Here is a 22,355-nt window from a genome sequence, read left to right as displayed (position 1 = left end):
CTTTGGCTTTCTTAAATCAACCCCTGCACACTTCAGACCTGTCCTTGCTTCCACCTTTCAGACACTTCCTATGTTTGACTTCAGTCAGAAGATCGTTGTTCACCAGTGCAGGCCTCCTGCGACTTTTCATGAGTTCCTGCACGAGGGAATGAACCATTCTTGACCTTGGAGTAACTAGTCAGACATGATTAAAGAAAGTTCTCGGATGTCAAAGGTTATAGGTCATCCTCAAATTCATACAGGAAAAAGCCTCAAATACTCTGAATATGTTCCAGACCTATTTTCTTCCATCTCAAAGATCCTTCTTGCCTAGTTTCCATAACCAAATGGATTGAATGTTTTAAAAAATGTGACAGAGAACATAATGTTCCTGGAGCACTGATCTGACTCCAGAAGCCAAAAATAAAAGTGAATTAAAAAAAGGAAATATCAAATATAGCAGGTTTTGATGTTGCATTTCTTCTGACGAACCTATTCAAACAATATATTTTAAATGGACTGGGAAGAGCAGAGGCCTGGAAAGAGAATTGTCTCTGAGTAAAAAGGTGTATGTCTAGACAGCTGGAACTGTGCCTGCACATTTATTTTTGCAAAAGCAATTAAAGCTGTCCACTTTGGAAACAGATTGAGATTTCAGGCTCTGCAGTATACAAGTAACAGTCCTACACATCAGAAGAAAGTATTTTTTTCATAATCTCTACAATTCACCATTTAAGTCACTCCTAAATGGAAACTTAAATCTAATTTTGCCACGGAAACATGTCTCCCCCATTGTAATCAACTCTCAGGCAGATAACATTGATCAGACCAGGAGTTCTCACACAAAATAGAGCAAAATCTTAGTTCCATGCTGGTCAGTGGCTTTTGAGAAAAGCTTTTCTTCCACAAAGAAAATTAAAGAGTAGAATTGCTCAAAGTCAAATGCCCACAAGAATTTTAGGTTAGGGCTTAAGCAAACTCAGCCTGATCCTGCAGACTGCATGCTCATCAGCAGCTGGGACATGAGATGCACATCCATAGTGTATTTTTGGGTTTAGCTTTTTTCAAAAGGAGTCCAAGCTCTGACAGGTTCATGATGGGAAGCAAAGCACAGCACAGAGCACATGGGATGCTCTGCAGTTGCTTCAAAAATGCATCCCAATCTAAACTAAAACTTTTGTTACTGTAGGCACACATTTAGAAGGCTCTAAAAACTTCCTTTGGTACACAACTAAGAAGTTACTTCAAAACAAAAACCCATCAAAGTTCTTCAAAGAGTCATTTCTTTCAAAAGTTAACCCCAGATAGCTGTATCATATGCTTTAGACAAAGCTACCATGCAAATGCATATTTTCCACATACGCCTACAGTTCAAGTGTGAAAAGACACAGATTGATGCCACAGTAAGAATCCATCCTGATTTCCCAATAGATAGTCCCTATCTTCTTAAATCCAGAAACAACCAATGTTAAAACACGTCACCATCATCTAATGCATAATGGTACTAAAATAAATTCCTAATGGGATTCGGATGTTTCAGTAGCAAATTGTAAGCACCACTCTCGTACCCCACGTCAGTAGGAATGAAACGACTGGAAACACATTAAGAGAATTCTGCTCTGAAAGTGGAACCGGTCAGGGAACAGTGAATTGGAGCATCTTCTAAGCGTGTGGAAGCAAACCTGTCCTGCCTAAACAAAACAGAACACAGAACTGAACTGACTAAATACACACATTCCAGGAAAGATTTTGCAACAAAACCACCAGTCTGTTATGTAAGAAAACATTTTTTAGGCCTTTATTTACAAAAGCTTTAAAAACAAATACCCTCTGTTATGCAAATCATTGGTTGTTTAAAAAGGACCAACCACCCAGTTACATCATCGTAACTCAATGAAGAAAGGTGTTTGATTTTTTAAGTACAAGATAAAACAGAATAATTTGGCCAACATTTGGAGATTTCTCTACTATTGATTTCCATGTCGAACACACACACACGCGCACACACAGGCACCGTGTCGCACATTCCATCATTTCAGGCTAGTATTTAGCTATTCAATACCAAAAATCCTTCCTGCACAACTGCTCTGTACACATGCTATGCAGAGTTAACAACATACTTTAGGGTCCTTTAAAACAATATATCTAAAATATATTGCTAAGATATACTCAAAAATAAACTAGCATTACACTCCTCAGGTAACTTTATTAGCTATAAGTTATTTATATTTTGTTGTCTTACAACAAATATCTGTAACATCTGTCTTTGTAGCAACTACAAAAAAGCACGATTTAATTGTCCTTCTAATTTAATAATTCAATTAAATAGTATTTTTGCAGATCTTTGGGTTTTACCTTCAACTTAACTGACTTTCAAAAATCATCAAATCAAGTACGCAATAAATATGACTTCATAAAAAATATTTGAGGTGTACATGACTAGAATAAAAGCTAGGAAGTTAATCAAGGGTAGTGTGCCATTACAAAACTCCTCCTATTCCAATATCCTTCAACTCTCAGCTTAATGGCAAAAACGCTGAAGTCATAGCTGTTCTTTTCCTGAAGGGTGTAAAGCTGTTTTTTCAAGCTTCTTTCCCCCACCACAGAGTGGTTTTAAAGCAGCAGGCCAACCAGCAGTTGATGTGTGCAGGATGTGTCTGAAGATGACTGAACACTAATAAAATAACAGCAGTTACTGTGATTTCAGTAGTTTGTTTTGCTTGAACAAACAGAGGTTATGCAACAAATAAGTGTTCTATGGGTTGAGATACCAAGGAAATACAGTGTGAAGCTGCTGAACTTGGCGGATGATTGTTTTCTAGCTGAGGGCAAAAGAAAAACTTCAAATAAAACAGAGGATCTGAGTCAGAGTCACTCTCTAAAGTGCAAATTTGATGGCCCACGATCTTGAATAGCTAAAACGCCTGCATACTGGAAGGAACAGACATGAATGGGGAAGTTAGTTACAATCAGTGCCAGTTAATTTGGAGAAGGGAGGGGAAAGAGACAAAAAACTCTAAGATCATTATAGGTATGTGTACCAAACTATTCATTATGATTTAGCTTTCCCCTTCTCTCTGCCACACTGATCCTATACATGCTTACAAATGGGCTAGTTACAAGGCCAAAATGTAACCCAGAAAATTTTACATATCAATATTAAGATCAAAATCTGTGATAGGAATAGTCAAGTTTAGTACATACAAAGGCAGAAAAGAAAGTGCGCTGAGAAAGGAGGAAAAAAAGCCTTATTGTCCAATGGGTTTGACCAGAGATAAAACCTATATACAAGCACGTGGAGGTCAAAAAGACGGCCTTTCATTTCATGTCATGACTGTTTGTTGGCTTCTTCTTCATATGCGTTTCCTGTGCCATTTTGTACATAAGATGACCCCGAACCAAGGCCATATAAGTGGCCACAATATTTAGCATCATCAATGTGATCTTCAAAGAACATCTGAAGAGTTAAAAGAGAGACACAAATTATTACAAAAAAAACTATAGAAAGGCTTTAAAATGTTACTTTTTAATATAATATATCAAATCTCAAGGTGCAAAAGATGATATAATTAACATAATACAATCTCAGCATATTATCAAAATGCACTATATGACATGATTCTTTAATGTAAATCTGCCAAGGAATACCATCAGTCTTCCTGTGCACCGTTCCTGATGAAACGGCCACATAAAACGTTTTGATAATTTTATGTTATCAGTTATCACTCCTTTGCAAGTGCAACGAAGATACTTCTCCAACTGATTTCTGTGGAGTTTCTCAGAACAGACATATGCTCAGCATCCATCATCGGTGCCTGTACTCCACCTACTCCTGAGTGTGGGGGTTTTTATCATACCCTGTCTTGGAACAGAGGTCTGTCCTGATTTATAATACAAGGGTCTGGTGGTGGGGAGGGGCAAATGTTTGAGCACAAAACACATTATAGAGTTTAGAGAAATGCAGAAAGATGCATTTCTAGCTGGCTCCTCACAGTGTGGGACTTCATTTAAAAAAGAAACAGCAAAATTAAAATAAATTTTGTACTAAGACTGCCTTTATACCTTACAAGTCTTTATTCCAAACAGAACACTTCAGTGGAAGACATACGAAACCCCATGATATTTGGGGAAGGACGGGGAAGGACGGGGAAGGACGGGGAAGGACGGGGAAGGACGGGGAAGGACGGGGAAGGACGGGGAAGGACGGGGAAGGACACTAAAAACTTCACAGCAACCCTGGCCATTCTTGGGGTTGACATTTTGAGTCATCATCAACATCAGAAATTTAAGGCAGCCAGAAGCATGCAGGAGCAGGGTGGACACTACACAATCTAAATGCAGAGGACTGCACACAGGCTGAAAACTTCTCCCTTTAATCTTTGCTCTTAGCAGTAGAGTCTGGATGGAAAGTTCTGTACTGCATGAACTGAAGACCTCAACTAAAGGTTTTAAAGCCCACAGCAGTTCTTAAAGAAATAAAAAGATAGGAACACCCCAAACCAGCAGCTCTAATGTTTTAGCATCAGTATTTGAGTATTTCTGATTTAAAAAAAAAAAAAAAAAACCCAAACCAAAAAACACACAAAAAAACACATAGTAATTTTGTTTTGGCTGGTACTCAAAATCCTGGCAAGCTGCAACTCTTTCACAGCAATTAGTAACACACTAGCTACACATTCCTCTAGGAAACTAACTTGAAAGGCAGTATTTTAGGCATGATTATTATACACTTCCCTTTTCCCTTTATTTGCTTTGGATTTTGTTTCAAACAGAAGAGTGAGGTTAACACTTCCAGGTAGGTGGCAGTTGGCCACACTGGGCTAGGATCATACAGGAAACACGATCCTCTCTATTGCACCCATAGCCCGTGACCTGCTTGATCACTGCAACAGTTCAGCCGGGGCAGAACAGAGTGTTACGATGAGCAAAACAGCTCCAATCACAGAATTTATTTTTCACCTGCCATCTCACCAGTATCTGTCTTAAACTTGTGGTCATTTTATCCTTTACACAAAAGGGTGGATTGCAGAAGGTAGACCTTCAGCATGCAATACTAAACCTTATTAAAAGATGAGGTTTGCTATTGCCATCTGTTTTGTCATGGTAAATGACACTGAATTGCTGGCGGAATGCCATGTTCAGATGCACTGGCATTTGACCAGTGCAACTGCTTTCCAGAAGAGGCCTCTTCAACATTTGTTTGTTCTGCTAATGAAATATATCCTAATATCTTCCTATTGTACTCAGACAAGCAGCAAGGATATGTGAAACTTGTAAGACCCAATTTTTGTTGGTCAATTAATTCAAATGCAGCAATGTATAATCTTCTAGAACTGCAGCTAATCTGTGCTTTCCTCAATGGTGAGGAACAAAATGCATAAACATTCTCCACAGCAGCCTGAAAGTCATTATTTAATATACCTGTGGCCTGCAAGCAGCGGCTAGTTCAGATACTCTTTCCCTCCCCAGGCCTGTCACAAGCAGCAGCGCACACCAGCCAGATATTACACTGAGCAGAAGCTCCCAAAAAACTGGCTTGATTATGGTCACTGAGAAAGGAGTCTGGCTCCAGCTGCTTTTAGCTCACTGCAGCAGCCACCTAAAAATAGGTACCCGGCAAAACAGGGAAAAAAGCAACCAACCAAACAACAATAAAAACACCCACAACATGAAAAGCCAGGCACAGGCTGGAAACATAAAGCAAAACTCACAGGAGCGAAGCAGGGAATCAATAGTGCTGGTTTACACACTAAGGAAAATACAGGTGGTCTTATTTTTGTCAAGAAATAGCAACCCCTGGAGCCCTTCAGAGACCTCCTTAAAATATAGCAGACTTATCAGAATCAGCAATTCCACCTGACTATCAGAGCATGTTACTATCATCAAAATAAAACCAAGGTGTCCACCTACTTCTCTCATTTTGAAAAAGGCCATTCCTGTAAGTAGAGAATCAGATCCTGCCTGATGCTGTGGTCCTATCCTTTCTAGCTCTAGCTGCTCAGCCACTTCTTGTAATCCACCCTGAAAAACAAAACACTTTTGTTAACTGCTGAAAAAAAATCAGAAAACTGAACAGCTATCTTTGGGAAAATCTGTTAAACAAGTCATACAACCTCAGGTATATTTTAACATTTGCATAGTAGCTGAAGCAATCATTATACTGGATAAACATACACCCAGAGAATCAAACTTTCAGTATCAATAGCAGCATTAGAATTCTGTGTCGGTATTGCTTAAATAATCAGTATCTGTGACCAACAAAACTACTACTCCTTCATGTTTCAGCTTCTCCAGTAACTGGATGCCATTATATAACAGAACAATTCCTTCAAGATGTCAAAAGGACTGGCTATGCTGAAAAACAAAACCAGGCGTTCTTGTACTCCTTCTATTTGAATGAAAGTTTAAAAGGTAAAAACATCATTATACAAACACAAGAATTCAAGTGCTTACAATGCAGTGCTCATACACCTCCACATGTTAAAGTATCTAGGTTTCCTTTGAAACAGACCTTTTTCTTTCCACTTACCTTTCCACAATTAAGTTGAGGGTTTTTTCCACTTCCCTTCACAAAAACTGAGAGTACCCTTAAGTATCTAGAATACTACAGGTAGCCCAGGAAAATGTTACAAAGCAGGCATTTAGAAGAGAGGTGGTGAAGTCAAAAAAGGAAGAAAATGTCCACTCAATCTCTGTAAGACATTCTACCCCACTTTAATATTTGTTTCATCAGCTGCCATAACAGGATACAATAAAAAATAAAAAAAAATAAAATAAAAAAAAATCTATAATCTTGCAAGTAGTTTTCCAAGATACTAAAATCCAATGGTATAGCCAGCTTTTCTGTTAGAGATGTATATTTAATAGTCACAAGTGATGAAAACTACTTCTTAAAAGAAGTATATAAACATTCCACATACAAAAAGGGAACAATCTGACCCAGTAATTGCTTTGAATGTCAATAGGTGGTTTAAAAGCACAGATTCTGAAGCTGTAGCCATCACCCCAAAGCTGCAAATCCGTCTGCTCTTAAAGGGAAAACTCCAGCTTTGAAGCAAGTTTTCTTCCCAATAAGCTTATGTGAAAAGCTATCCCCTTAACTGCAGAGTGGCTAAATAAGACTATTTTTGGTGCTGCCCGAAACAGTAATAACTACTATGTGTGGAAGCAAACCCTTCAGAGGCTGGTTTGGCTTTACATAGAGAACACAGATCAGTTGAAGGATAGACATGTTACACAGTAATTGAAATCTTTTAATGCTGTAAGCTACACGGTTAGCACATGTTTTTGTACATTTTTTTAATCATTAAGCCATAAAGCTACTGGAAATAGACTGAAGCACATGCATATTCTTTAACATCTAGAAAGATCAAACAAAGACAAAATACTTAGTGCTGTCATAACCTTTGCAAGGCAAGAATGTTGCACAGAGGCCATGCTTTTAAAGACAGACAGACTAGTATTCGAGTTCAACTTTCCTCACCCACTTAACCTGTTTCGAGTACAGGAAGGGAAGCAAGAAGAGACCAAAGCATAACAGTCAAAGTTACAACTCACAGAGCAAGAAAAATAAAGTCTGACCTGAAAATCAGATCAAACATTATAAAGATTCCTGTGAATCACACAGCAATAGGTTTAGGTGCAGGTTTTTGATTTGTTTAAAGAGATGGAAGCTTCAGTAATAACATTCCCAAGTAACACCTACAAACCAACATAAAAACCTAGTACTAGTAAGGCTGGTCTTATTTTAGCTTGAGTAGCAAGAATACAGTTTACAGAAGTTTATGATAAGAGTAAGTCTATACACTATACAATTAAGCACTGAAGCTTCTTTGTTTTCTGTATGTGCTTGGATACAACATTAGAACACTGCAAACATGTTGTTATTTAACTCACACTCAAAAACATGCTGAGGTTTGGTAGGCATAGGAAAGAAGTGCATCTTGGACAAAAGCATGCTCTCTGCTAACTCCAACACAGAGCTGTTAGAATTAGCAACAGCAGATGGGTCCAAACCCTTCCAAGGCACCATATTCTACTCCTAAAGTCTCTGCTTCCTCAAGCTGTGGTGAATCAGCAGCATCTCATCATCAGGGTCTGCTAGCTGTAAGACCATCTACTCTAGCTTCAAATAACTTTTAAGTGAAAACACTCAAAAATAAAAATCAGTGATTTTTACACAGCAGCTGCAAACTCTGGAATGCAGACTTACTAATTCAAAATTTACAGTAACAGCCACCTACAGAAGAATGCTTTGAAAATAGTGCTTTTAATGGTATATATATATTTATTTGTAAATATATCACACACCACTTTTGCATGGAACTTCTTATTCTATAAATGCAATAATCACAGAATAAAATTTGCCTGTCTCTGAAAATTAATAGGCTATTGAGATTCTCTTTCAGGCAAGGCTTTTGCACTCTAGATAAGAACATTTTACTCTTGGAGGAGAGCAACAAATTCTTCCCAAATTTTCAGAGCATTGGTCTTCCAAGAAAAAGGCCACAGAATTATTTGCATAACCACACAACCATACTCAACAGCAAATCCAGTTCAAACCTCATTTCATGGCACTGGTACTAGAGTTGATTGTTTTGTACAAACCTCTATATTAAAAGCAAGTTTCCAACAAGGTCTATAAATATACATTATTCAGAATTGTTGTTACTATCAAAAGGTTTGGAATTGTGTACACAGAGAGAGTTTTAGAGAACAAGCAAGAGTTTAACCTATGCTACATTAACACCTCAAGTCAGCTCCCAATCTGCATGCCAGTAAAGTATATCCATGTCCATTTAACTTGAGTAACATACTGTAAATCCACAGACTACTTATTTCCACAAAAAGAACAAACAGCTTCCCCATCCTGAAGCATATCTCTCTTCTCAGTGCCAAAACCTCTTTTTTAGATGTGTGGGGGCAGGGAGTGCAGGACTTACAGCAAGTCAGTGATTTTCATATGAAAAATAACTTAGACAAATCAATAAAGGACAACTGCACAGCAGTTCAATTCACTGCAATTTAATAGAGATTGAAAGTGACAGACATTAGGAGACAGCACATGCATGTTTAGAGTCACAGCACTGAATGTTTACCAATTTGTTTCAGACAGCTTCTCTCAGTACAAGTCACCATCATTTCATTGTTGGCAAATTTGGAGGGGTAGGGTAGTCCACCTTCCTTTCCCTACTGTCATCACCAGTCTGCAGGCTAGGTGACAGGATCAAGGTCTACTGCAGGAAAGTTGACCTACATATTCAGTTCTGAAAAAAAACGACCCCTTGTTCTTAAGGTTTGCTGAAGTAAGACCTACAAAGTTTTTTTCTTGTCTTCCAAAAAACATCACCATCTTTAAACAATGTAGGTTACACACAACTATGTCTTAATGAAATGACAGTAAATACAATCTACTCCACCCCAAGCCCACTGGGAATGTCACATCTGAAATGGTGACACAGAACATCATTCTGTCACCTTTGCTACATCACTAAAGATGGATTGTACATTCCATTCTCGCTACGTGTGTCACCATCACTAAGATACTGGATGCTTTACTTTGCTTCACCAGGAGTAAGAAAGTTAGGGCAGCTTTTATTTGAGGTTCCCCCCGACCCTCTTTTAAGACTCCTGAAGTTTATGAATATTTCATTTCTTCTTCTGGCCTTCATGAAAACTGTTACTAAGATGTTTTCTTATACTCAACCACTTGCCTGGCTGATTATATCAATAACAACTCCAGATGAACACAGTTGTTATACTTTTCTTACTAACTGGAAGGGAGGTCTCCATTTCCAACATTAATTTGATTAACAAATGGGTTTACACACTTTACTTCCCATACAAGTATGCTACTACTTAAAAGTGACACACTCTGTTGGTTTATCTTGGAAAAAAACAGGACTATAAACCCCACACAGATGACTAGTTGAGCACGAGAAAGTGGCAAGCCATCCCATGGTTAGGATTTGGTTGTACTACAGTCAGTTTTCTCTTTTGCCTGCAGGTTCACATTAAGAAAGCCTAGAGAATCAAGTCACTTTCCATAAAAGCAGCAAGTCATTAATTTCCTCAGATGAGCGATGCACCTCATTTCAGCAGCAGTCCAGGCTCTTAACAGTTCTTTGGCAATAAAGCTGTTGACAATCCCTGTAGCACCTTTCTTTCACTTGCTGTCTTCCCCTTTGCATACTTAGTTCCAGTTTGCATTCATTCTCCAGTATCACAATCTTATGCCTGATAGAGGAAGCCAATCAGTAACCCCACCAGCTTGACATGAGAGCTTAGTTTCTAACACTGCATGTTTTTTCTAGAAGTCACACGCTGTCCCTGAACATATGCTGTTGTTTCTCTTTCCTTATGGGGCCATCTGAAACATTCTTCACTCCATTCCCCTTCCCAAGATGCTTCCACAGCATCATCATTGCAACTCCCTTTGCCAAGATGACTGCAGTCCTTTAGCAGACTGTACAATGAGGAAATAAGATATATGAAACCCATCAATTCTAATGGCTCAAGAAGCAACGGATCAATTCCAAACATGGGTTTATTGTCTGTCAATAAAGACTGGGGACTATAAATAGAGTATCAAAGCACTATTTTTAACCCCTAAGCAGTTATTTTTAAACAAACAAACAAATCCTATGTGCGCTCCTGCGTGCCTCTGTCAATAGCCTTTAATATGAAATACACAAATATTGAGACAACAAGGCTGTTTAATAGATATTATGGAAGTAAAATCAGAAAATAAAAATACATAAAATAAGTATTTTTAGCAGGAAGTACTCTCCAAACGCAACATTTTTTCTGAACCATTAACAGATTACTTACTTTCAGATTTTTGCAACTCTTCATGAGATATTTTACATCATAGATGACAGGGAAAAACAATCGTAGTATCTCAAAGAAGTCCAGCTCTTCTTCGGGTAAATTAGAATTTGTCAGGATTTTGATTAGATAGCCAAAGTCATATCCACTGCAAATTAACAACAAAAACAATGTAAGGAATAACTTAGAAGCATTCTTCTCACTTCCTGTATCAAGAGTTTATTACACATTGACAGGACATTTTGCTTAATTTCAATGCAACTGACTCTTAGAAAAGACTAAGCCTCAGTGTAAATGGCCCCATTGCAGCTTTCAGGGAAGACATTTCAATTTAGTCTCAATAAGGCCAAGTGAAGAAGCAAAACCAGATCTGCCTAGAGGAGCTTCTCCAAATCCTGAAACAAGGTTGTGCTGCTGGGGTTTCATCCGAAAACAAGAACTTAAACTAAAAAGACTCCTAGCTGGTTCCTTTGACAGAGACTGGAGTTTCTCACTACAAACTGAGTGAGACAGAGATACCTGTACAGTTCTTCAGTTCCAAAGGATTCCCAAGTTTCCAGAGTTGAACACCTGTTTATGCCCAAAGGCAAGTTTCACCCTCAGCAGTGAAGAAGAGCAGACTGTCTTTCAACTTTTCCAATTAAATCAGCACACAGATAACTGAAAACTTCAACATTTTGGATACTACTACCCCTTTTGGAACCAAGGACAGAGTAAGCTGAAAAATTATGCATGTGTGCATGTAAGTCAGCAGAATGCAGTAAGGTAACTGAGCACTACAGGTTTGGTAGAAGTAACTGAGGTATTGTATGTAATTGTGTGTCTAGTGAAGAGAAGAGTTTGGAAAGACTTCCTTCTCAGTACCTTGATTGAAGAAAGAGGACATAGCAAAGAGGTTTGGCAGTAAAAGGGGAAATCATGTACTTTTACAAAGAGCTATGAGAGGAAACAAAAGGTTTAAAGCATAAGAAAGACAGATGTCAGGTATTAAGCAGGACTGAACACCACAACAAAAAGCAGTGATGACTAGTTGTCCTTTTCCCTAGGAAAGCAGATTATCTGATCCATTCTGATCCCTTGTACTTGCAGGATTGCTCATACACGTACACACTGGACTAGATGGAGAACTGAGATGTTATCTTCTTTGTTACTAAGTCTGCATTGAACAAAATCAGTTCCTAGATTTCATTGATGTGCAATTTTAAAGGTGGCTGTACTAACAAAGAAGAGGAGAACACACAGCCGGGCTGCATCTGTTGAAGGCTACATCAGTTCTGCTGCTTAAGGAACCTTAGCTTATAGCCGAGAGACAATTCAAGTGAACAAGCAGCCACCACAGACTCCAAATTCCCAGTTTAAGACTTCGTGTTTGTTCTTGGTTACATGAGGATGACACTTAAAACCTAGAATTTGGCAACTTGGTAAACATTGACTTAGATCTTTAACTGAGGGATGAGCAATACAGAAGATATATCAGTTAAAAGCACTGTACTGCTGATCCTGTGGATATTTAGCATCCACAAAGACTAGTGACTTCTAACGCAGTCTCAAGGCTTCACTTACATACCCAATGTAAAGAGGCTTGCTTTTTGTACCTTTTGTATATGATGGGGTTTTCTACATCATCTTTATCTTATGCATTTCTAGACAGAGAGTAGAAAATCTGAAACATACGAGGAATGAATGGACCATTTGCTGAAAGTCCATTACTACAAGATATACAAAAGGTACGGGCTACTGCAGCTCTCCTGTGGGGGTTTCCAGTGCTCTTAACAGGAATTTCGTGTTGAACAAATCCTGTGCTGCATCTGGTGCTTTGAAGCTGTGCTGGCAGCACTCCAATCTCCACAGCAGCAGCCACTGGCCAGGGAGCAAAGGAGTCAAAGATAAAGAAGGATTTCAGCCGAGTCTTACAAAGTAAAAACCTGTAGTATACTTAGCAAAACAGCAGCTTGGAAGCTTAATTTTATTAGATCACCTACGAGGGAGAAAATAAAGTTTTAAAAAATGGTGGGGAAGGCTTTATGAGCATAAAGCCCTCTACAGAAAGAGAAAATAAAAAAGCCACATTAGCAAAAAAAGCTGTTCAGAAAAATGCAAAAAAGACTGTACAGGATTAAGGACCCTTATTCCTCTACAGATTAGTGATCTTATTAGCCCACTGAATTCGTGACATCTGCCATCCTTGTGGCTCAAATATAACAGTCATATAAAAACTTGTAAAGTGACGAAAACTGTATTTGCCCCTTTCTTCCTTAAAATAAGTCTGTTTGTAACTCCCCTCTTCTTTAAAAAAAATTATGCATGACTGAATTTCTAGAACACAGATGCTCTTGAACACTTCCAATTTCTATTAAGAAGGAAGTACTGTAAGAAAAGTCAAGATTTATTTACTATTTGTATTGAGAAGGAGCAGGTTATGATAAAATTCTTCATTGAAATTGCAGATTAATTATATATATTTTTTTTTCCACTTGAGATTCTAGCAGATTCTTTCATTCTAGGATCCTCATGAAGAAAAAGGGAACAGGATATCTGACCAGTGGATTTACGAAGCATGATCACCCTTCCATTGCATGACAGCATTCAGCCCAATACTTGGTCCTGGATCCTAAGCATGGGTTAGTTTTAGTCAACTCAATCAAATGATTTCACACATTCCTTAAGTTCCAGCTGCTTACTCTTAGTCCCACTGTGCTTCTAGCAGTCATCACAAACCACACTTTACTAATCACAATGCAGTATCAAGACACTTTATAGAATCTTTTCAGCATATTTTGGGGGGGTAACATGCTCCAGTGACCCAAGCTCACACATACATAAGAATCATCACTCCAATTCAAGACTAAGATATGTATATATTTCAAAAAATTTTTGAGTGGCCACAGCTGAATGCTAACAGAAGGCTAAGAAAGTCCTCAGTGAGCAATGATGCAATTACTTGCTCATTAAAAAAAAATTTTCTTCTAATCCTCCGATGGGCAATTAGTGGTTGGTTTATACCCTAAAGCACACAGCCTTCCTTTCCTTAAAAAGCTTTCACCATTTCTAACATAATCACCTAAAGTTACTAAATGCAGTTAGCCACAATCCCTGGAGCTATACAGCAACATAAGCACTCTTACAATCTTTTTTTCCTTTTTTCACTGAACATAAGCTGTAGACCACAGAAAAGATCAAATATACTTTTATTTCTTTCTCTTACTGTCCAGAAAGAATTCAGATAGTAAATTAACAATGAACTCTATTTCAGAGACTGTTGGTGTTTGAGTAAACCAAAACCTGACAGGGCTGAGAAAGCTTTACTTTGTGTTATAACTGGCTAATAGAAATGAGCCAACAGATTAAATTTTACTAAAATAAGTTACACACAATGATTACTAAAATACAATAGCTTGGAACTTTCCAGCTTCCCCAAAACAGCTGGGTTAGGAGGCACGATTGCACAGAGCCCCCAAAGATAGATTGAGGAGGCTGCACACAGGTGGACACTTAAAACTTCAGCAGATCACTCAGCTGAACATCCACAAAAAGAGTGTTTGAGCTGTTCTGTTTTACAGCTTGTTAAACTGTCAAGCACCCACATCTCCCTTGACTGACAAGAATCAGAAATTCAGGGCTTCCCCCTCCTCTCTCATCAACTCAAATACTCTCTAACACGCACACACATGCAAGATTTGATGGAGTTGCTTATGAAGTTGCAGTATACAAGAATCAGTGACAGCGCAAATGTTTCTTCACTCGTGCCTGGCAGAACTGCAGGTCCACAGGTTTGCCAACAGGTCAGAGTGCCAAGGCAGCTAAATCAAATGCAGAGATAAAAATCGCGTAAAGAAAACTCTCTGAGAAGCTAAGAGCTTCGAAATAAGCTATGCAAGAGTTAAAGGAAATCAAAGACCGAACAAAACAAAAACAAAACATAACCTCGCACTCCGAGAAAGGAGTAATCCCGCTCTGCCCACTTCCAAAGACACTCAGATTTTGAGGTTTAGTAGTAATTAAAGCATTTTAAGGAAAAAGAAGCAACAGCACAGTCAGCAGCTATCAAGCACAGCTCTTTCAGTAGTCAAAGAACTACTGCATGGAGAGAACGGAACAAATATTCAACCAAGCTGTCCCCCTGTTTGAGTTTCCACTGACAAAACGTAATCACAACCAACCTAAGATATATTTAGAAACAGCTGTTTACTCTTCTTTGTGGCACATTTTATGTGACCCCTGTTCATTTATAGCTTTGTGCAATCTTAGCTTCCTCAGAACTTCACCCACTACTCCAGGGTTTTGTGCTCAAGATAACATCAACATGCTCTGTGAAGCACAAAAGCCTTTAAACACCCTCTGACTCAAGTAGAGTTGTGGATAACCAGTGCTTGACAAATACGTGCTGGAATAGCTGTCTTCAGAGGATTTCTAAAAATATTTTCAGTGAAGTACACAACAAACTCATTTTAGCACAGATGAAACTGAACTTTAGTAAAGACATTCCAAAAATCCTTCATAACCTACACTAGTACAAATGGCATTATTGTACATAGTTTGCATTACATGTTGACCAGCATATTAGTCAGGAACCACACACTATCAATATAATTATGCTTTAAAAAGAATACTTCGTGTAGAAATTGCTTGGGTATTCTTTTGCTAGGATAGCTTACACTGGGCCCTTGAAGTTAGAAGGCAATATCAGAAAAACGCCATTTCGTAGCTGCTTCTACAAGACAGTGTCTGTTGATGCACTAGTTACATGCATAATATGCCTCCCCTTCTCCTGAACCATCCAAGTTATTCTACTGTAGTCAAGTGTAAATCACAAATATGTATGTAAGGGCCCATAATAATGGGTTTAAGAAGCTGAAAGAAATTTAATTCACTAATTCAGTCTTCGCAGTTACATTGACACAGTTCATGGCATTCTTATTCTAGTATTTTTCCCAAAGGTGCTACCCAAGTAGCAAGATTATTTTGGAGTCATACTGTGAGTCGAGACAGCTGCAAGTGGAAGATATAGGCAGATTAGGTGACAAGTGTAATCAGAGAGTATCCTCTTTTTTTCTTTTTTTTTTTTTAACTGTCTTTTTTCCCCCACTCCTGCTTTTTGGAAAGACAGTCTAACATTTGCTTTCTACAAAGCAAGTCAAAATCACAAGTTCTGCAACAGGCTTTTATATGTACCTTTCTACTACTGTTTTATATTCCTTGCTGAAGAAATCCTTAATTTTTAAGGTGTAATCCTTCTGTAATTTGATGTGCCTTTCTTTCCTCCAACCTCCCCTCCAAGATTTAATACTTACACATAAATAAGTCAAAGTTTTTCTATTTGAGGTTTTGTTTTTGTTTTGGTTTGGTTTTTTGGGGGGAGGGAGAGTTATGTTTGTTTTTTTGTTGTCATTTTCTTCTCTAATTTCATCATCTACATACTACTACCAACATAGCACATGCGATAAACAAAAATAAAGCTGTAAAGAAACTACTAGTCTCAGCTAAAACATTTGCTGTACCTTTTTTGACTTGCTTAGCAGCCAGCATTTAAGATGTCAGTTTGGTGGCATTAGACAGCAATAAGCCTATAAAGCCCCCATTGCTTCCAAAAAGTGCAAATTATCTCTGGCATGTAGTTGACTATACAATGAGTATGGCATAAATTTTAAAGTGTTAAATCTTATTAACACCAGAATCTCTTTCATATCTTGACAGATTCATAAAGATTTAGCATTCACATTTCTATTTCATTTAGAAGATGAGTTCCTGCTATGGCATAAAAAGTAAAATATATTGATTACTGCAGCTAGAAATAAGGCTCATCAGGGTTCTCCTTCCAAGATGAGTAAAGCTTAGCTGCCAAAGAGATTTAAAACAAATTTAAGAGTGCTTTATAAAACTCCTCACTGATAATTCTACAGCCTTTCCCATGGGCCAAACAACATTAGCTCAAGAATTGCTTAGGAATAGTTTGCTTTTACACTATTGTTACAATTATTACTTGCATGCATGATTTCAAGAGATAACAACGCCACCTGCTGGCTTAAGAGTTTCATTTTTTTTTTCTGGTTTACAGTTTTCTGGTTACTGTGTAAGCACTAAAAATAAAACACCAGCATCACCCTGTACACTCTGTTCTTCTGAAAAAGAATGGCACTATAGATATTACAGCAGAAATAGTTTTTTAAGACTTACTGACAAGATGTGTGTTATACATACTATAAGATGTATACCACTTAACACAAGATGTGAAATCCAAGGTCTAGAAGTCAATAAACAAAATCAAAAACTCAAATACTTCACTGCAGAATTTACCTGTGAAAGGAAAGCCACTTGACTCCTTCACACAGTACAACTCCTGATGTCATAAGTAGTTCTGCAAAGTACTGTGTCTCAATTCCTTCTTCCTCATGCTTCTTAAACTGGATACCAGATGTCGTCAACAGTTCAATGGAGTCCTGGGCATACATATCTTCTCTAAAAAGAGAGAGGAAGCAAGCTTTCAAAACCTACAAACCTCAGTGATCAAAAACCTAGTAACGTGTTGTTTTGGGGTTTTTTTGTATTCATTAACAAACTTAACTTTGTTTGGTGTTAATTACAATTTCTCATAGCTTTTGTTAACCTTCACTAGCATTTCATCATTCTCAGTACCGCCATTCATGCCTCCTTCAAAAAAAACACCTAGTTCCTGCTGCTCTTCTAATTATCTAGAACTCTCCCCTTTTGCAAATCTACAGAGGAAAGTGAATGTATGAATACAAATATATTCTAAATAAGATTAATTACTTAAACTGTGACAAATTGAATAGTTGAAGCACTAATATCTGTTACACTATGGAATTAAGAACAGTAGGCTCCAGATCATAGTGCTGCTCTAAGTTCTGTATATAGTATTTGCCACACATTTCTTGAGATTTAAGCTTATGTAAATGTTTAGACATACGCTTCAAAGCTTCCTACTCACTGCAATTGAAAATACATTCTCCAACTAGTCGATCCTTAAAAATCAGATAACCAACCATTTTCTTTCTATATGACCAACTTCAAGTTGTCTTTAAGAGCCATATTTTGAACATAAAATGTAATGGGAGAAGGAAAAAAAAAACCCATGCCTTGCCTGAACCCCTTTTATCCCTGTGTTTATTCTCTTCACTGCTAAAATTTCATAAAATCGTAAGTATTTTCTCATTAAATGGATAAGGCTTTTTTTCTGAAGTAGAATATACATCACCATAGAATGACATAGAATAGTCAACTGAAAATAAAAATCAAATGCGGCTCTAATTAGTATATTCTTATTACTGTCCACAACATAGTATTCTATAAAGTGTCTTCAGTGTATAGTTTTCAATTTTCAACCAAAACACAAAAATAAAAGACAACCAATATATCAAACGCGACTGCTAGATTCAGTCATAGCCTTATATTCCTTATTCCTAATAGCACGTCATCATTCATCAGAACACACAGATACATTCTCAAGATGTGTTGTATCTTTTTTCCTTCTTCCCACACAGCTGCTCATTAGTACTCCAGCTTTAAGGCATCAATTTGCCAACACCTGTCCATTTCCATAAAACATTAAAGACCGCATCCAAAACAAACATGCCCATTTTGCAAAAAGTTTTAATTCTAGCTTGTTGCTCTGCACTAATCAGGTGGATAGTTAGCTTAGAGAAACATTTACGCTCTTTAAAAGCACACTGTAACAAGATCTGGCTGGAACCACACAAAAAAAAATTACCTTCTAGGAACAGCCAACAGCTGTTTTGCTTTAGGAGCAGAACACTTGGCACAGTGCCACTTCCCAAAAGGAAGTTTAGAAACAGACAAAAATAAGTCCTTTCTCCACCCCTATAGGAAAAAAATATTTGTGTTTCATGCAACACTTACTCAGCTCACTTTTTTGTATAAAATTCCCCCCCAGTGAACTGTTAACAAGTTAGCTAAGTGACTACCTAGATCTTGGCTTACTAAGCTGTCTTATCTATGCAACATCTAGCACAAATGGATGGAAAACTACTTTTGTTTTCAGCTGTTTGACATGAAGTAGACTATGAAGCTCAGAAAATGAATAAAACTTAACACAGGTTCTTCTCAGATCACAGTTTGGAAGCTATTAACTCATTCCTCCTTCTCTTTCTCTCATACTTAGCGGGATTAGTCTATTTTGCTATAAAGACAATGGATAACTTCCACCCTGCACTTACATGGCTGGCTAAGTTTAGAGATACCAAAATACCAAATCTGCACTTCTTTTGCTTTCATGAGGTGCTTCAAACTAGACAGAGCATGTCACTCCTCAGACTAAACTGATTAGTGACAAGCCACAGCACTGCTTGTTTAGAAAAGTAGAAAGATCATGAAAGACAGCAGCAGTTTTTTCTTTGTAAGAAGCCTGATTACTTTGAAAACAAGTCTTTATCTGCAGAAAAAAGGTCTTTTCTCCAGACCTTCTTTGTAGGCTGCAGTTTTAATTCACATATATTAAGTTTTCCAGTTATTAGCTTGTAACACAACTGAAAAAAAAAAACCCAACCCAAACACAACAATACAACAACAACAACAAAAAACAAACGAACAAAAAAACCCACAACAAACCACAAAACAAACACAAAAAAACCCAAACAAAACACACCATTAAAAAAACCCCACAAACAACACCCCTACCCCCCGCTAAAAAAAAAATCACACCACACCAAAACAAATAAACCAACCAACCCCACAAGCCTTCAACACGTGTAAGTTTGATAAGTGTTTGCACCAATACTCAATATAGGCCATACAAGAGCCTATCAAACCAATTATGTCTACTTCAAGAAAAAAATTCAGGAGGCTAGTCACCTTATCAACTACCTGCTAAAGATATAATTAGAACTCCACATTAAGTATCTTATCACACTGGAAAAGGAAAGTACACAATACAATTCCAACAGATAATAAAAATTGGCATGCTTTTTAACCAACATCTCATACGAGATAACGCAGAACAAAAACCTCCACAGGAGTTACGCTCTAGAATCAGTAATCCTTTTCAACTTATTATAAAAGAAAATTCAGATACAGTATCTTAACACAATAAGTTGCTTTTGAAGCACAAGAAAAGCTGCTACAGTACTAAAAAGATGACAGAATTTTATCTATTTTATCTAGAACCTGTTGTGAGCATTTTAACCAGAATAATATTTTTTAAAGAGGACAGAGCGCCAATTGCTTTAGACTTGCTGATAGCATCTATCATAATTCTCTCTTAGTCACTTCGGTAACTTTACAATTTTTTCTTCACGTTCATATTTTCCATTAAAAAATTTGCAAAGAAACAGCATGAGACTTCTCACTTAACTAGTAAGAGTTAAACCAAGTTTAGATAAAAGTACTTTGAAATGCTAGATATGAAAATGCAGGGCTAACTCTTGCCATAAGCACAAATGCATCTTTTTAGATCTTTTCTTGGAATTGCTTAGCATTTTTAACCAAATTACCAACAGTTAGACAGACTGCACAGAAGTGAGGGAAAAAAGCACACGTCTAGCCGACAACAGGTTTCCTCACTGTAAAGCATCTACAGTATTCCCATCACACACATAAAAAGACTTGCTGTTACAGCTTTCACAACCTATAATACATTTTCAATAACAGTAAGTCAGCAACATACATTTATTAGTACAGACATTTAACACTTACGTTAAATTAAATTTAAAATTAAATTGCCAAGTTGAAGTTCCTGGAGGGTATTCTCCTTGTTCATTCATAAACGTCAGTCCTAGTTGAATTATTTTTAGCAAGTCTACATTGCAGCGTAGTAACTGGTACTGATAGTCTGCATTGCTTCTGAATTCTCCAATAGGCCTTGCAACTACTCCTGGAAATTCTGTATCCTGTAAGAACAGAATTAAAACTTCAACAAAAGGCATCCAGAAAAAATTTACATCACTCATTCTTCAAAAAATATATTTTAAGCATCTAACAGTTTCATAACTGAAGGGTACTGTAAGTTTAGCTTTTAAAAGGTAATAGATTAGGATCCTAATGTTTGTACACCATTAATTCAACATTAAGAATCCATTATGCTTTCAATAAAAATGGATGAACAGTTTTATAGCTTTAACTTACTGACAAATCATGTTTTTTGCAGTAACTTGCTAGATAAAGATCAAGTGCCCACTTACCATAGCTACATAGTTATACTTCCGTATAACCTGACGAATTTTTTTCATCTCTTCATCCAAGTTACAAGCCCAAACTTCACAGATTCTTTGGCTATGGTCTACAGTAGCTGCTGGCATAGTGGGGTGCTTTAGAGACCATACATCAAAAGCTACACTTGACTGAGGAGCAGTTTCATAAAGATGACTTCAATTACTTATATTTTTAAACCTAAAAAAAAAGAAAGTATGAAGTGTAAGTTTTTATTCTTCACATATCTGAAAAAAAATGTTTAAACACCAGGATCAAGCTTTATTATTCGGAATTCCATAAAAGAAGCACAACATAACCACCAAAAACATGTGAATTTCAGCTATTTGAGTTTAGATAACTATTCAAAACTAAAACCCCCTGATTCTGTTCGTAAGTTTCTTGCACAAAGCCAGAGAAACTGGGGAGGGACACTAGTTCGACAACAGATATGGTAATTCAGCGTTTTTCCTCCATGGTTTAGAAGCTACGTTCCTGGGGATACCACGGCTGCGTGCAACACGAAACGAAGCGCCAAAGTGACTCTGAGCCTTACGCCAAACCCGGGGACACTGCGGCCGACAGAGAGCCGCCCAGGCAGCCAGTCTCCCTCGGCAGGAGAAGTTTTTTTCAGCTCGTACGGGCCGCGCTAAGCCGAGGAGCGGCGCGAAGGGACTAAAGCGCGGTACGACAGGCTTGGACCCGCGCCCCGGCTGGGTTTCCGGGCGCCCTCTTACCCGCACCAGGCCCTGGAAGCGGCCCAAGGAGCCGCAGAGCCCGCCCGGCGAGCAGCACCCCTCGGCGGGTGCGATCGGGAAGGGGCCGCCGCGGTTACTTCCCGCCCCGGCCGACCGAGCGCAGGGCGCTCCCGGGCCCGCCTCCGGCGGCAGCCACGCAGCCCGCGAAAACTGCACCCCCCGCCAGCAGCCCTCAGGATTGCCGTTAAGGTCGCGGGCCCGCCAAGGGGCTGCCGCGGGCCCGAGCGGCGCACAGCCAGACCGAGGGGAGAGGCTCTGGGCTCCCTGCCCCCGTCCGGCTCGCCGCGGCCGCCGCGCCCGCGCCCCTCGCTCGCTCGCTCGGTCGCTCGCCCACTCACGCTGCCGGGCGGGCCGGGCCGGGCCGGGCAGGGCCGCGGCGGGTCTGGCGAGGTCCCGCGGCGGCCCCGACGCCCCAGAACCGCCAGTCGCCGCACGAGACGCAGGAAGCGCTACCCCCACCGCACAAAGCCATTACATCATCGCCGCGCGCTGCGGCCTTTCCCCCCTCACCTCTGACCGACGGCGGCGGCGCCAATCGCCGGCCGGGCCGCCCCTCCTTCGCCCCGCCCCTTCTCCTGTCGGCCAGGCGCGCCACTCCTTCCTCCGCTCTCCCACGGCAGACGTCACGGGCGC

The 22,355-nt window shown here is 38.9% G+C and overlaps 1 protein-coding gene across 2 annotated transcripts; it reads right to left on the bottom strand.

Annotated features, from left to right (window-relative positions):
• Positions 1 to 1,750: 1,750 nt before the first annotated feature.
• CNOT7 (CCR4-NOT transcription complex subunit 7) lies at positions 1,751 to 22,331 on the bottom strand. Of its 2 annotated transcripts, none has more exons than XM_080344122.1 (7): positions 22,233 to 22,331; positions 20,958 to 21,165; positions 20,473 to 20,666; positions 17,101 to 17,262; positions 10,810 to 10,954; positions 5,890 to 6,000; positions 1,751 to 3,436 (listed from the first exon to the last, which is right to left on the bottom strand). In XM_080344122.1, exons 2-7 carry the CDS (start codon positions 21,072 to 21,074, stop codon positions 3,308 to 3,310), a joined length of 858 nt encoding a protein of 285 aa, XP_080200248.1. In that variant the 5' UTR covers positions 21,075 to 21,165; positions 22,233 to 22,331; the 3' UTR covers positions 1,751 to 3,307. The 2 variants fall into 2 exon arrangements, with proteins under 2 accessions (XP_080200248.1, XP_080200247.1); XM_080344121.1 differs by lacking the exon at positions 22,233 to 22,331 and adding an exon at positions 22,061 to 22,219.
• Positions 22,332 to 22,355: the final 24 nt, after the last annotated feature.

Source organism: Nesoenas mayeri (assembly GCF_963082525.1).
Source record: "Nesoenas mayeri genome assembly, chromosome: 4".
NCBI classification, from domain to species: Eukaryota; Metazoa; Chordata; class Aves; order Columbiformes; family Columbidae; genus Nesoenas; species Nesoenas mayeri.
Note: the sequence above shows the minus strand (reverse complement) of the source record. Positions and strands in the feature narration are given on the sequence as shown.